General features: G+C 39.2%; 1 protein-coding gene across 2 annotated transcripts; it reads right to left on the reverse strand.

Moving 5' to 3' along the window:
• Window positions 1-734: 734 nt before the first annotated feature.
• Window positions 735-10,251, reverse strand: aqp9b (aquaporin 9b). Of its 2 annotated transcripts, XM_087792828.1 has the most exons (6): window positions 10,081-10,251; window positions 9,612-9,738; window positions 6,749-6,886; window positions 5,945-6,063; window positions 5,201-5,418; window positions 735-2,772 (listed from the first exon to the last, which is right to left on the reverse strand). In XM_087792828.1, the coding sequence occupies exons 1-6, from the start codon at window positions 10,180-10,182 to the stop codon at window positions 2,610-2,612; spliced, it is 867 nt and encodes a 288-aa protein (XP_087648954.1). In that variant the 5' UTR covers window positions 10,183-10,251; the 3' UTR covers window positions 735-2,609. The 2 variants fall into 2 exon arrangements, with proteins under 2 accessions (XP_087648954.1, XP_087648955.1); XM_087792829.1 differs by lacking the exon at window positions 6,749-6,886 and having other exon boundaries at window positions 10,081-10,250.
• Between the last annotated feature and the right edge of the window lie 5,598 nt (window positions 10,252-15,849).

The following is a 15,849-nucleotide window of genomic DNA, read 5'->3' on the forward strand; positions in this document are numbered from 1 at the left end:
GCTGAACATAAATCACACCAAAGGGCCTTTTTGTGGGGTCATCAAGTTTTCATTCATCGGGTTACAGTCTGGACATTTGGCATCCAATATTGCCTTTCACACAATTCAAATATTTCAAAACCTGAACTTGATTCAGTTGTGAAACTGATGAGGGACTTTATCATCCTCATAAAGTGATGGTTAATTTCCCCTAAGCATTAACATCACAGCGAGTGCATCATTTAAAGTAAAGCTCCATGTTATGCGGTGACGTCATATCTGCAGTTTACAGTAGCTAAACCAACAGAAGTGACCTTTGCCTTACCAAACATGTTCACGTGAACTCAACAGGTTTTGTGTTAATTCTACTTTGCTTCTACTATATTTAAAGATTGTATTTTGATAGGTACACAGTCGGAAGACAGTTTGCTCAACCAGATTTAAAAACCCTCTTGCAGTGAGGCTGCAGCACTAACCAGTTTATTTTTCTTATTAATGTGTTATTCATTTTCTCCCACTGTTTCCTTTATGGGGTTACAAAGGGTTATCCAAACCTGAGCAGGTCACAGGCCTTCCTATTACGCACCTGGAAAATATTTTGCTGTTATGAATTGATCTCCAAAACTGTAAAACATTCTAAAAGCATTCTCAGCATAAGAACAGTCCAGTCAGATGTATAGTTTTATTCTTAGAAGAGCGCACCATAGTGCTGCTCCACACAGCGTTGCTTCATAAAAGATTTATCTACACGTCAATATTATAAATGTGATCATGTGACTTACATGTTGCAAGTTAAATAATGTATCACCTGGAAAGGACAATGCAGGAACCACAGTGAGTGGATAACACAAATAAACTTTATTTCATGCTGATATAATCATGATATTAATACAAAAAAAATAACAAATTGTGAGAAAGTTAAATGAGAAAAAAATCGACTGTCAGCTCATAGCTGACCTGCTGAACTGGCTTTTTCATTCACTTTTGAATTACAGGCTCCCTTCTTGTAAATGAAATTAATCTGGTGAATGACTCATCTACAACATTAGTACCTCTTTTCAAATTAATTAACTATACCCAAGATTAATGCCAGCTTTTCACATATTTTAAAGGGCAACTAATGTGTTCATTTAAGTGTCTCTTAAATTCATCTTGGACCTCTATTGTACTCAATCTCAGAAATCTCCACCTCCAAGGGACTCATTGTATAAACAAAGCAGGGCATGATTACAGCTGGCCGGAAGAGGTGTGAAGACCGTTAGTTCCTTCTAGTAACCTCTCATTAGCCAAGATTACAGATTGGGAAGAACTTTGTAAAGTAATAACTTCGAAACATCATCATGATGAGGGACTTACTGCATCTCGGAGGAAGACTTCAACATTTTAAACATGTGAGTGAGTCTGGAAAGTTGGGTTTTCAATTAGTTGCCCTTTAATAGTTGAAAAATGGTGACTTTTGTGAGATGAATAAAATCTGTCATGACATGGCCACTTAATGTTGTCTTGCACAAATAGTGTTTCAGTTTTCGGGTCTTACAGAAGTTGTTCACATTCATGCATTCCAGGAGCAAGAATCTTCGATCCACGTTAGGCTAGGACATCTTTAACTTGGATCACTCTCCCTTGAACTGCAGACGCTCTATGAAGGCTATGCAACATTGATGCTGTGTGTTATATAGGGCCTGTCTAAGAGTCTCAAAATGCACTGCAACAATAATAGGATTTTAATTAAATGTTTTGTTTTCTGATCTGATACCTTACCCATCATCAGTTATTAAAGAGCATAACAATATGCAGCATTTCCTCCACTTGTGGGCATGGAATCTTTTTCTGCCAGTGAGTTTATTTCTGCTCAAAAAGTGACTCTCCAGAGGACGCACAAATACATTGTGTAAAATACTTAAGAGTACAGCAAAGTCCATGCATACTTGAGTCTCTTCGACAGCTCACACCAAATCATTTCATTTGTAAAATAGTATTTTAGTACAGTAGTGTTACAGTTAAAGCGTGTACATTTTAGATCATGGTTGTGGTGTTTTGATGTTTTTCTATTCAGAAACTGCATGTGATCTTTAGATGTCTTCAGAGGCCCTTTTGTCGTCATGTTTGTGATCTCGAAGACCATGACATGAATAAAACAAAGCGCCATCATTGAACTATCTTTAAATGTTCCAGCCAATTCTTTGAAACACAGCTTGTCTTAAACAAATACATTATGCAACATTGAGCTCCTAAAAATAGCTTTTGTGTAATGGCTGGAAAACTTGAACCTATTTCGACAAAGAGTTTCATGTGTCATAATTTCTAACTATAGAGTCTGCTCTCTATATAGCAACACTTAAAGGCTGCATACTCTAGTAGAAACAAATATTTTCTGTTTGGCAAAAATCTTTAGATATGAAAGATGATTTCACATATAAAACACTTAGATAAAGTCTGTTATTATAAAACACTATCATTTCAATTATTTTATATAATTATCCAGTTTGTGTGGTCAGAGGAAATGGGACAAAGACAGATTAATATAACACCGCACAAACCAAGGCTTTGTTTAACATCATGCGTTTCCCAGTAATAATGTACAAGAGGATTCACAATAGATCAATTACTCAAACCAAAAGGTGAGTTTTTTAACTCATGGTCACCATTTCATACTTCTCCTGGATGTTGTTTTCTTCTTTTTTATCAGGCTCCATGTGGTGTAATTCGATCATTAAAAAGTAAACACCAGCTCCCACTGCTCCCCCGACCATGGGCCCGACTACAGGGATCCACCACCAGCAACCTCCAGCTCTGCAATGAAGAGAGGTGAGGTAAGTGGTCTGTAATCTTGATGAGGTTACACAGGATGGATGGATGGATGGATGGATGGATGGATGGATGGATGGATGGATGGATGGATGGAATGAATGGATTTTGGATGGATGGTCTGGTGAATGGACAGATGTATTTTATCCGTTAATGGATCAGGAATGGCTGGAAGGATGTACAAGTGGACATTGTATGCTGTATGGATGGATGGATAATGGATGGATGAAAGGGGCATGTGGAGTTTGGATGGATGGGTGGTTTTAATGATACACAGATGGATATTAGATGAATGAATAGACTGATGTATGTTGGATGGATTGATTGATGTATGGCTGTTGGATGGACGGACAAACAGACAGATGGGTCTGCCCAAGACCGCCAGTAGAGTCATGTATACACACTTGTATACTCTTATACTGGACAGGTCGGGGTCACTGCAACTGACATCAGGCAAAAACAGGGAAACTCTGGACGGGTCACCAGTCCATCACAATACACTCAGACAGGCAAGCATTCTCTTCCAGCTCACTCTTTATTAGAACACACCATAACAAACATCATAGTAACCAGTAAGGTACATTATTAAGCACTAACATCACACCTTCTGACAGACCATTTGACAGCTTGTAGAAAAACTCCACTTTCAAGTCTTCAGCCACTCTTGTTTTCAAGGTTTTTAAGGCATCAGTTCTGAGAGTCCACAGGGTTGAATCCAAAATGTGGAGTCCAGTGAGACATGCCACAGCTGGTTGACATTAATAATCAATGCAGTTTGATCGTTAACTCAATTTCACCTGTCTACAATATAATGACTGACTCGACACATCATTGAGATTTTTAAGCTAAAAAAAAAAAACAATTTAAAGAGGAGAAAAGCTAATTTACCAGATACAGTTCCTTATTAGTTTTTTCTTTTTAAAAGTATATCCTCAAAATGTTGCTTAAAGTTTCAGTTGCTGATGCTTCATTTAGAACTGGCACAACAAAAACATTTTAAAAGAAAACTTTAATTATGGTAGTTATTGATTAAAGAACTTGTGTGAAATGATCTCCTTGGCAGATGTATGCTAATTGATTGACCCTTATTGTTCAGGATTCAAACCTGTGCAGATATATTGTTGTTGATGATTCAATGCTACACAATTGAACATTTCTATGTATAAATATCCTGCTGATCTCTTTATCTGATGTAGCTGTTAAGTGTTTATATCATCCTGGAGCAACGACTGCACACTCCAGCCTGTTGTGTTTGTCTCTTGTTGGTGTTTAGCCCAGATTACTGTTGTCTTAAGTAGCTCTGGAGCTCCAGGCTAGCGCATGTGTCCCGGTTATCACTCTGGCTGGTCACAGACAGACTCTACTACTTAGTTAAAGGCAGATTAGTCCAACAGGTCAGCGGCACGGTGAGCCGGCAGACGTCTGTTGTCAGCGCTGGTGCCCAGACTTGATGATGAAAGATGACAGGTCTATCAACTCACGTGACCCTAGTTTATATCACGAGAGAAAGAGTCAACAGGAAGGAGAATACATTTTAAAGTAACAAAGTTTCTTCCCCATTAATCTGTTTGGAAGTATTTCATAACTGATGCTGTGATATAATCTGAGATTATGTCAGGCTCTATACGAACTGAGCAAGAGATTATACAGTATGTTCATTACAGCAGTCTTAATAGAACGAGAAACCTTTATTATCCCTTTAATATTAGAGATCAGTCAACATCTGTCCAGCTGATCGCCTTCAGAGAAAGTATGATCTGACAACTTTGAACCGTCATTCAGTTAAAGGTGCCAACTCAGTGTTTTGGAACGCATCCTTCTATGATGAGATTTCCCATAAAGGCTTCCTGGCTGCCTTGTTTGCTCTCCTGACAAAGTCCAAAATGAGTGACCATGACCTCGCTCCTGTTTGCATTATGAAGGATCATTCTGGCGTCCACTTCAAGGAAATAAAGATTGAATCATTGTGGCTTGAGTTTTTTTGAACCTCATAACAATTCCGTGAACAGGAAGACAACATTTTAGACAAACATAAACTGAAGAACTGCTTATAAAGCAAAGTCAACACTTCCGGTTGGAGAACGGGCGCACGGTGTAAAGGGGTTATATTTTTGCCAGTGTAATAATGAAGCCGTAGAAATATGTTATATTAATGTGAGTGGAATCTCACTCTGTTTGCTTCGGTCCCGCTGCACTCTCTCTGGATGCAGCACATGCATGGAGGTCTTTGAAATATTCATTCTGATTGTCAAAAGAGCAGACATAAATGCTCTTAGCGGTTGTGTCACAGTGGCCAGCGATGGAGCAAGCAGGAGCTGAGAATTGTGTTTCCTTCAAAAGATGGCCCCTTTACTGCCCGATTTAATTCATCAATCTTACGACATGTGTGGTGAAGATGTGAATTAGTAGTTACCGAAACACTTCCATGCCCCAACCAGCAACAGCCGTGAAGCACCGAGGGCCCAGGTCTCTAGCCGGGTTAATGGGGTAGCCACAGTTCAGACCCATTGACACCCCAATTGCAAGGATGATCAGGCCTATGCAGAGGGGTTCCATGCCTTTAGGAGCCCCAATATTCTTCTTGTCAGTGATGGCCAGGATGCACAAGACCAGAGAAGCAGTCGCTATGACCTGAAAAAGAGATTCAGATAAATTTTCATTGGTCGTCAGTGTTCAAGAGAAGCACATTGAATGTGTCAGGGTTGTTGTTGTTGTGTTGTTGTTGTTGCCAGACAATGTGTTGACCTTTGTCCTGTGTGATTATTTCCAAGCTCATTAAAGGGGCTTCCCTTTGCTCATCTTATGCAGCTAAAGCTGAGAAGTATCATCAAATCTGTAGTAGTAACATCTGCTGCTGGTTTGTTGAACACTAACTGTCATCAATAATTGACATAATATTTCAACTATATTATAACATATAATGCACCTTACGTGTCCTAATTTCCCATCAATCTCATAACTTTAAGTGCAGATGGTTGATCTCAACTATGTAACAGAATTGTTCTCGCATCCGCAAACATGTCGAGTATCTATTTACACTTGCATTCATGCCCATGACTGCACTTGAGTCCTCGCTGGGGTTTTTACGCTCCAGTTCCTCTTACACTCATTTCTGTATCTCTTTCAGGAATTAAATGTGATGTATATAAAGTCTTACTTGGTCCACAAATCCATTTAAAACCGACAGATGTTTGGCAGGATATGAAGCAAAGATATTTGCAGTGGCGTTCACACCACTAACGATGTACTCTCCGTTCGTATAATCCATCAACGCGTCTGTAAGTACAGATACAAACACTTGACTCATGTTTTACATGAAATTACATGTTACAATACTAGTTAAACATAATGCCTGTTACTAATAACCCACCACCACTCATAATATAACTCCCAGAATGCATTGTAACAGTAGAGTTGGTTAAAATGTTTTCATTAAGTGGTGGTGATGAGTTTAAAACAGTTATTTTAGAGAAAAATCCCAGAGTAGATCCGAGTTTTGGTTAAAGCATTCAACAAGAGGTTCAAACAGTAACTGTTTTGTCATCTTATTATCAATAATGTTGTTTATGTATTACACAATTATTCCATACGTGCATCCACGCAGCAATCAAATTCAAATCTCTTAGCTGAGAAGTGGAAACTCAACCACAGCATACTATCAAATTTCAATGTAAAATTAGGGTTAAAACTGTTGTAAATATAATCTCTGTTTTTTACTTGTATGAGTAATCATCCATCCTTCAATACTGCTAGACAACATTTTATTTACATACCTTGAACCTTGTTTTAGCATTTGAAATAGGAATGATGAAAATTAACTCATTGGGACAGTATTGTTCCAAACTAGCATGCACAACGGAACACTGTCTCCTGTTTAATAATGTTTGTTTTGTGAAGCCTGATGGGTCACATGACTTTTAGTGGTAAACAACAATATTTGTGAGTGTCGTTGCAATCTTACCGTAATATAACCCGTAGACGGTACAGGAAGCAGCAAACGCTCCTAAGAACTGCGCAGCCACGTACACAGGAAACTTCTTAATGGGCAACTTTCCCAGAATGACCATTGCAAGCGAGACAGCCGGGTTCACGTGGGCCCCTTGAACACAGCAGATATTTACAACATTGCATTGATTTTCATGGGGTGGGCACCAGGGGCAAATTCTTGTCTAGACTGGGCCAGAGGCTGGGAGGTCTTTAACCTGGTATTAGTTTTCTATGTTTTGTAGATTGTCAGTGTAAGAGGGCCACTGAATATTATCCCACAAGTGTGTGTTTCATCTTCAGTTCTGTTCATGCTAATTGAACAACTGCACATCAAATATGCATTATTCTGGAAAATCAAACCGCGACAATCCTCTAAAATGTTAAGTGCTTTGCAAAGACTTCTGACGATAAGAAAAAAAGGTTTTCTCTATTTGACTAAACAGCCAAAGACTTGGTTTCTGTGGATTACAGCTTCACTCTCTGATCTTTCGCTGCTTCATTTTGAAATATTTGCAAATGTAGGGCAGTTTGAGTTCCTCCAGAGTCAACCTGTTTTCCTTCTCTTTGTGTTTGAACACTTCCCAGCCAAATGTTACAGGGTGGCTCTGCCAGTGTGGGCTCATTTATTTAACACTCTGGGTTCTCCGTTTTGACCTCACTGTGGTGACACCAGTGGGGGTATCAGCCATGTGCCCATTGTTCTTCTCCACATCCAGTTCACAAACACCGAGCACGACAAGCAGCCGGGCCTTCCAGCTCGAATTGCATCTGACATAATCTGCTTGAATCTGCTTAAGGCACACGTAAACTGCAGGTCATTAGCGTGACCATGATGTGTCACACTTACGGTGCACTGTCAGACTACAAAGTGGAAACAATTGTGCTTTCTTCTGCTGCGGGGCCTCCCTGCCAGAAAAGCCTAAAAAGCCAGGCGTGTCACACCTGACCCCGCCCCTCCCCTGGAGACCCATGGCCCTTGTAAAGCTCATTAGTCCAATACCTACGATCATCTTCAGAGATGTCGTTGGACAGAAGCTTCCCACTGAGCCGTGGACCCCGAGGCTGAATGGCGCAGTCATGCAGCAAAAGCTCTCCATATATTAACCTCGCTGTCGTCAGCCTTGTCTGCGACTCCTCTGAAGCTTTACAAGTCATCTCATTAAACGTGTCGCGCATGCGTCACAACATCCCAGAACTTGATGGACGAAAAAGCACTTTTATTGTAACTTCACAAACTTGATTAGTTTGAAGGTTCAGAAACCTACATATGATTCCCCAGACTTGTCCTGAAATGTCCTGATAATAGTGGCTACTTTTTGAAATTATAATGGTGCATTATTTATCCTTTTAATTGAATCCTTTTTATCTATTTCAATTTTATATATGGAGTTTCACAAATAACTCTCTGATCTCTGACTAAAAGTTCCCAAAGTATTCTTAAACTTAGGCACTACTCTGTGATAGATGACCCAGCAATTTCTCCCAAATTGCTATTGTTTCATAACATTCCCATTACACTTCTATTTCCCTTTCTTGATGTTTTTATATTCCCTTATACTAGGTCAGCGTGCCTTGACCTGGTCCTGTTGGCTTTACCAGGCCATGACCTTCAGCTCTAACTAGCGCAACCAAATATTTGCAGCAGGAATGAAAATAGGCTCCTTAAAATCTGAGGCCATGGTTCTCAGCCAGAGAAAGGTGGATGCCATTTCTGGGTCAGGAATGAACCCCCGACACTAAACAGATTAGTTCAAATTTGTTGTGGTGAATAAAGAGCTTTATAGCCAAAGAGTGGTAGGTGTTGACAAATAGACTTGATCATGTATACAAGTGGCTGTGGCTGGTCAGCTTTCCCCTGAAAGACTCAATTTAGAGATGCTGCTTCTCTCCGTTGAGAGGAGTCAGTTGAGCAGGCTTCTGACTCCTGCACATGTGCCACTGTTCCGGGACCCCAGGAAGACCTAGGACATGCCCAGAGAGACTATGGCTCTCAACAGGAAATGCCTCAGGGTGCCCTGTGAAGAGCTGGGGTGGGTAAGCTTGATGCCATCGCGACCCAACTCCGAATGAGCGGATATGATTTCCCTCACATTATTTCTGATTTATTTCAATTTTATTCTGGTAAATATACTTGGGTTCTACTACGTCACATGAAAACCGATGAACCCTATAACTCAAAAATCATTTATTTCCTTAATAAAGGGTGCTCATTGTTACGGGTAGTTTTCTGCTCATCATTTCTGAGCTATTGGAATTAAACGCCTGATCAATTCCAAGTTTCACATTAAAAGACACGTGTCCCAATTTTTATTTGTCTTGCTCAAGTGGAAGAGGAAAGTTTCACTAGCATCAGACATAGTAAACCCCTTCACTGCTTCTTAATGGACACTTGTCATCACTTTGGCTCAACAGGCTTGTAGGAAGCACGCTGGCATTTACGAATATCCTTTCCTGTCACTATCAGTGCTGGCATTAGGACAGTGGGGCTTCTCTTTCTGTAATCCACCAGGAATGCCTGATAGTGTCCCACTTGGACCAGAGGACTTTACTTTTGAGTCCTGCCAAGCTCTTATACATCTAATGACAGCAATTTTAAACTTCTATAATGTAAGAAAATCTTTGTTTCTTTTGCCAAGTCTTGGCTAATGATGCAGAGGAAATGCCCAGCATCCACAGATGCTGTCAGGATATGAGCGTCAATGTCGAGTGAACATTCCGTGCCTCACATCAGCAGCACGTATAGAGATGTTGAAATATTAAACAACAATTTTCTACTGAACACGTGACTAATTTTGACTCTTCATCTGAGCTTTGGATGGCCTGAGGGAAGATTTTACCTGACACGCCTCCTGCCATGTAGACAGCCATCATGACTCCGAGGGTAAAGCCGATGTGGATGGTGAGGGGCTCCCCGAGATCCCCTCTGCTCAGCACCGTCTGGGCCACTGATCCACAACCAAATAGCTGCAAGATAAGCATTTTTAAATCCTCATTGATTTGTACTTTTACATCAACTCCCACTGAAAGCATGTTTGCCTTTGAATGAACTAAAGTGATTATCTTTGGAAATTACAAAGTACGGATTACAAAGTAAATATTGACGTCAGGAGAGTTTTGTTTGATGGACAAGCCAAACACTGATTTAAACATGAGAGACATGTGAAGATCCAAGAATACCTTTCTATCAACAGAGACATGAGTGACAGCAGCCCAGGTCCCCGGAGACCCGGGGTGACACCCAATTAGCATATGTGGCTTTAAAGCGGGTGTTTAAGCTGGATGACAGGTGCAGAGGGAGGTACTCACTATTAGAACAAATATTCCAAGAAACTCCGCCAGGAACTCCTTGACAATGTCTCGCCTGAGGCCGAATTTCTCCTTCATCTTCCTCTTGTTGTCCATTTCCATTTTTGTGCGTCGCCGGGGTTCTTCTCTCGACAGAACAAACAGCTTAGAACTCACAGAGATGCGCGCTGGTATTATTGTGGCCGCGGCTTGCCGCCTCCCACTGACGCTGACTCACACACGCCACTAGAGGCCGCTGTGGGGCTGACTGAGGCAGGTCAAGCTCGGGTTAACTTTATTGCGATCTGTGTTCGTATTTTAGCGACTTTTACTTCTAACTATGCTTTCTAAACGATAGATTATGTTTATTTTGTTTACCTGATATGGTTTTCATTTTGCTTTTTTATTTAAAAACAACAACAACAACAATATTATTTGAATAGTGGTAATAATGTTTTGTGACCACTTGCCAACCATTAATAATTGTACTATACAACAAATTGAATTGATTTTTTATTAAGTTTGTTGTATGAAAAAGCTCCAACAGATTCATATAAAACACTTCAATCATAGCAGAGGATTAAACTGGGTAAACACAAGATTCAATAACAGAGCTTCTATGAGACGATGAATGTTTACTCAGCGGTGTGTCGCAGCATGGTCTTCCACTGGAAACTCAATCACAACAACACACGAGGAGAGCTCAGGTGGCCTGAGGAACAGATTCTAGCATTACTGATAATCCCATTCAACATTGAACACTCATGTCCTGTTGAAGCTGAAAATCTCCAAACTCAAACTCGAGTTGAACATTATCTCTAAATTCAATTTGTTTTTATTGAGCCTCATTTGTTTGGTAGATACTTTTTTTTATTATTGTAGATTATTCTTTTCCAATAACATATATTTGTTAAAGACATACATCCTCAACATACAGATTGTTTTTTTCACAGCTGCTCACACACTTTCATGAATAGCGAAAACACCCAAAAGTGTGTGATTGATCCTGCGACACATGAGGGGGGGGTGACAAGCCAACGTGACACAGGTTGGTCTGAGGTGTAGCAACACCAGGGTGACATTTCGGACTCCTTCAGATGCAGACCTGAGACGATGTCACGTGTTAGGATGATGATAGTCGTGTAGGTGATGCCTGTTGAATTTCTAGGCTCAAGATCTGTGTGAGGCCTGCATGTTCTCCTTAAAGGTGTTCAACAGTCTGGTGTTACTTGTGACTTTTTAAAAACACAGCATACTATCAAATCAATAAAACAACTTACATGAAAAACCACAGTTTTATAGAAGTAGATTTAATAAAATTTTGGATTCAATCAACACCAGGACCAGATTATTACTTTCAAGATTATTTATCAACTCTTTTTATTTTCATATTCATTCACTTATTTTGTCCTTTTATTTTGTTACTCGATGGCGGCATTTTTCTTTAGTGTAAGTTGTGTAGTGAAACACATGATCCAATTTCATTAGAGTTCCTCCAACAAATCGACTATACAAAAGGGACTCTTGCAGTCTCTGAGGTGAAAATATGCTGTTCGCAGCTCTCTCTTGGCTCTGTAATTTAATTTATTCCTAAAACTTTAACATGTTTTTAGAGGTAATTCCATCAAATACAAATTTGCTGCTACTCGTACGTTAGTGTCATTATTCAAAGCTAATACATGTTAGTCCACATGTTTACATGTTATCAACTGCATGATCTTGAAGGTTATCTAGGTTTTAATATAATATAAATTACTATTGAATTTCATTTGGAGCTGAACCATTAAAAGTGCATGTGAGGAAAATTACAACGAAGTATAAGGCCTGGTTTTGGCCCCAGGACCGAGTGTGACAAATGTACTCTGGAAGCATCAGTGACAAATTAATGATTATGTAATTTTGAAAAATATATTTTGAATAGTTTCCTTCATTTAATGATCCATCATTACAGTTGTTTTTGGATTGCATGAACACTAAATTCAAAATTCGTACACAATGATAAAAACCTTACACTTAAGGAGCAAAACTCTAGACCAGATCAGCACTACTATAAGCACAATGTCAGCTTCACACATTTGCAAATGACTGCACACAGTAAAGCACTACAAAAAGGCAGCATTTATGGACAAACTGTACAACATCCTCACAGTGAACCAAACACAACAAATGCAATACATTGTCTTCTGGGACGATGTATCATTCCACCGCTCTGCACAGGTCCTTCCATCCAAAACAATTGTCCTGTGCTATAACTTCCACCATGCTCTCTATTTCTCAATCCAATCGAGGAGTTCCTCTCAATGTGGCGGTGGAAGGTGTATGACCTGCAGGCTCAAGCCCCTCATTGAGACCATGGAGGAGGCCTGTGACTAAATTGATGCCATAGCCATTCAAGGATGGATTGGACATGCACTGAGGTTCTTCCCTTGTTGTCTTGCTAATGGAGATATCGCCTGTGATGTCGACGAAATGTTCTGGCCTGATCCAGCTCGGCCAAGAGATAAGCCCTAATATTTTCCCTGCTGGATTTTCTTTTTTTGTTAGTTCCCTCCCACCCCATATTTTTTTATAGTATCTTTTCTTTTTTTGAATGGGTGTGTATTTTGGTTGTTTGTTTTAATGGTGATATGCACAGTACTTTTGTAGCATGGACATATTTTGTTGAAATGTTGACTGATTTACATTATTAAATTATATTTTCATCCCAGCACTTTCGTTTTTTTATGTTTGCACTTTTTGTATGTACTTCACTTATATTACTCAAATCCTTGAGTAGTTGAATTGCTAAATGTGTTTTGAGTTAAGCGCAGCAGTGTGTCACTGGTTCAGACAGATTCAGTCATATGAAACGTGTGTGTCTTCATATGGTAACAAAATATTTTAAAAAGTAGTGTATAGTTTTTACAAAAGTGTTTAATTGTGCAAATGATGTGAGGTGTTCTGCTAATTGTGTGTATGCTTGTGCTTATTGTGTATTGTGTTTTGAAAAACCGGGCCCTCTTTTCAAAATCGTGGTTAAGCAATTGAAAAAAACTGTAATACTCAACAGGAGTTACATACCAGAAAATCATATCAAAGTGCTTCATAAAACAACATTATTCAACGTGTAACCCGTACATCTGATCATCATGTGCTGCTAGCAGGAAACACCAGCGCTGGACTCACTGAGGCCTATTCTCTGTTCACCTCTGGATGTGAAAACATTGGGGTCAACAGGGAGTAATTAGACACAAAGACACACTTGGACACAATGTTGAGAAATTTAAGCACATATTTGACACTTGGACACGGTTCACGTTCTTGTTGTAATTTGCGTCCATGATTGATCAAAAAGTATTGCTTTGCTGCTCAGTGAGGCATTAATGATTTTGGTTAATGAGCCCCAACAACATCTGGACTCAGAGAGAAGGGGATGCTTCATTGACTGGGTCGAGACACCGGATAGAACTTTAGCTTCACTCAGAGTGAACAATGAAGCTTCATTGATGCAACACGTAAGTTTAAAGGATATAAATAGAAAACCGAATTTAAAAAATCCTCTTTAATGTCAATTATGTGTGAAACAATGTGTGTCTGTAAGTGAAGTTTGTTTATGTGAAAGTGTTTTTCTTATTTAAATGTTTGATTTTTGTGTGTTTGTCTGTGAGTTTACACAAATATGCATGATTCAATATGTGTCAGTGAAGATTGTTTATGTGAAAGTCTTTTTCCTTTTTTAAATATTGGATATTTTGTGCGTGCGTGCATGTGTGTTAATAACTTGTTTATAGTTTGGTGTGTTTGGTCATGTGATTCACTGTAATGTCACCTTAAATATACTGCACATGCGTTTTGGATGAACAAGTTGACACTTCAAACAGAGTTCAACAGTTTATATGTATTGTTTATTTATGTGTTTCTCTCCAGCTATTAGATCCTATTAAAAAAACAACTTAGAAAGTTATAGTCGAGTTACTTTGAAAGATGCATTATTGACCATGGTATTTAAGCGTGGCTTGTATTGTTAACAACGCTTCCATTTTAAAACATTTTCGAGGTCTTAGAAACCCATTTGCCCTTTGGGTCACGTGGCTCTCTTGGAATAGCTCTCGTTCGCTTCTTGAATCTCCGATCTAATAGTGAACGAACACACGCGTACATTTTGTTTGCAGGTTCAGTTACACAAAAATAACGGTATATCTGGAAAAAATATATATTTTCATCCTTTTTCGTCATGACTTTATGGGTCGACAGAGGGCGCTGTGTGAAAACGTTTGGCGCAGCGGCTGAAGTTCGACAGAGTCCAGCTCTTATCACCGTTTGGACACCGAGGAGGTGACGGACGGAAGACGAGATGTTTTTCATTCATTCATCAACGTCGTCTTTGATGTAAAGCAGACACTCACAGTGTCGCTCACGCTGAGAAGAAAGGCTGCTGTGCTGACGGAGAAGAAGCATCCTCAAGGGGGGATTTGCAAATGTCTCGAGGCCCCTTTGTCCTGTCAGGGCCCAGATCATCACACCCGTGCTCAGATTAAGATTTAATCCACATCATTATCACTGACAGGGCCTTAGAAAACCTTGCTGGAGGCTCTCAGAAGTGGAGATGTTGAGCTGATGTCTCCCTTCATCGCTGGATGTTTATTGAGATGTTCCCAGTCAGGGAATCCTCACCTGCAGGAACAGCTCGGGCAACAACAGCCCGCTAAGAAGCAGCACATTTGCATCACATTTTAGAGGTGTGGATCCCCACAAGTCTTTGACACCTTCGCGGAGGAAATGGTCATCTTGCAGGTCAAATGTTTCCTGAGGAGCGCGCATATTCAACACCAAGTGTAAACAATATGTAACAACTTTTCTGGTCTGCTATGAAGACTTTGTTATTTGCTTTCATTCTGGTTTGAACTCTTTTCTATCCATTTTATTTAGCGCTTCAAAAGTTTTGATTTGTTTAGCCTGAACGTATTAGTACTTTTCCACGTTTACTTTCGGCCGGTCTCACTTAAATGGTTTTCTTTTTTGTTTTCTCTGTTGTTTGAATATATATTTTCCTTTCTGTCGCATAAGGTAAAATCTTATAGTTGATACACAGTAACAAATAGTTTTCATCTGGGAACAAGAATTGCATAAAATATTAAAATACATTAAAACCGTCAACACAGTTAGATATCCTTAAATGTTGGTATAATTATTGTAATTGTCATTTATTTTGTAAATGATGATGAAATTAATAATTATATTATTAAATTAAGAACGACAGCCACAGTTGTTTAAATTGTTGATCATTTTATATGTTGATTTTACTTTTCAGTGAAATCCTATTGGTTTACATTTATGCTGAACTTGTAATTTGTAAACAGATCATTAAATCGGTGTTTTCATTTGACTGACTGTTAACTTGTGATTTTAATTTTCCAGACTTTAAATGTCACCTTAAATATGCTGCACATGGAATGATGTGTTATAGATGATCAAGTTGATTCTTAACACAGAGTTAAACAGATTTGTTATGTATTGTTTATCTATCTGTTTATAAGTTGATCTTAAAGTACTGTCCGTCTATTAAATCAGGAAAATGTATTTATAGATCACAACATTTGAGTTGATGTCAGATTTAATATGGAGCATGGCATTGAAACGTGACTTATATAGTGTTTTAATTTGTGTTATTTAAGAAAATAAGGACGTGTTTTATGGATGTTAACACTTTTGAGTAATTATTGAGCAGAGTTACGTCAGTGTGGTGGTTTCTCCTCCTCATGTTAATGTGTGTTTTTACTTTCTTTCTAGGACGGCCCTTTTTATACGACC

Source organism: Callionymus lyra, chromosome 6, assembly GCF_982586985.1.
Source record: "Callionymus lyra chromosome 6, fCalLyr1.hap1.1, whole genome shotgun sequence".
Taxonomy (NCBI): Eukaryota; Metazoa; Chordata; class Actinopteri; order Syngnathiformes; family Callionymidae; genus Callionymus; species Callionymus lyra.

Bases quoted from the DNA above. Each gene is read 5' to 3' on its own strand.
- aqp9b (XM_087792828.1), bottom strand. From the start codon at position 10,182: ATGGAAATGGACAACAAGAGGAAGATGAAGGAGAAATTCGGCCTCAGG. The intron at 6,064-6,748 runs GTAAGATTGCAA...CTGTACTTACAG, and splicing joins CGTCTACGGGTTATATTACG to ACGCGTTGATGGATTATACG. The intron at 5,419-5,944 runs GTAAGACTTTAT...TCTCTTTTTCAG, and splicing joins TAAATGGATTTGTGGACCAA to GTCATAGCGACTGCTTCTCT.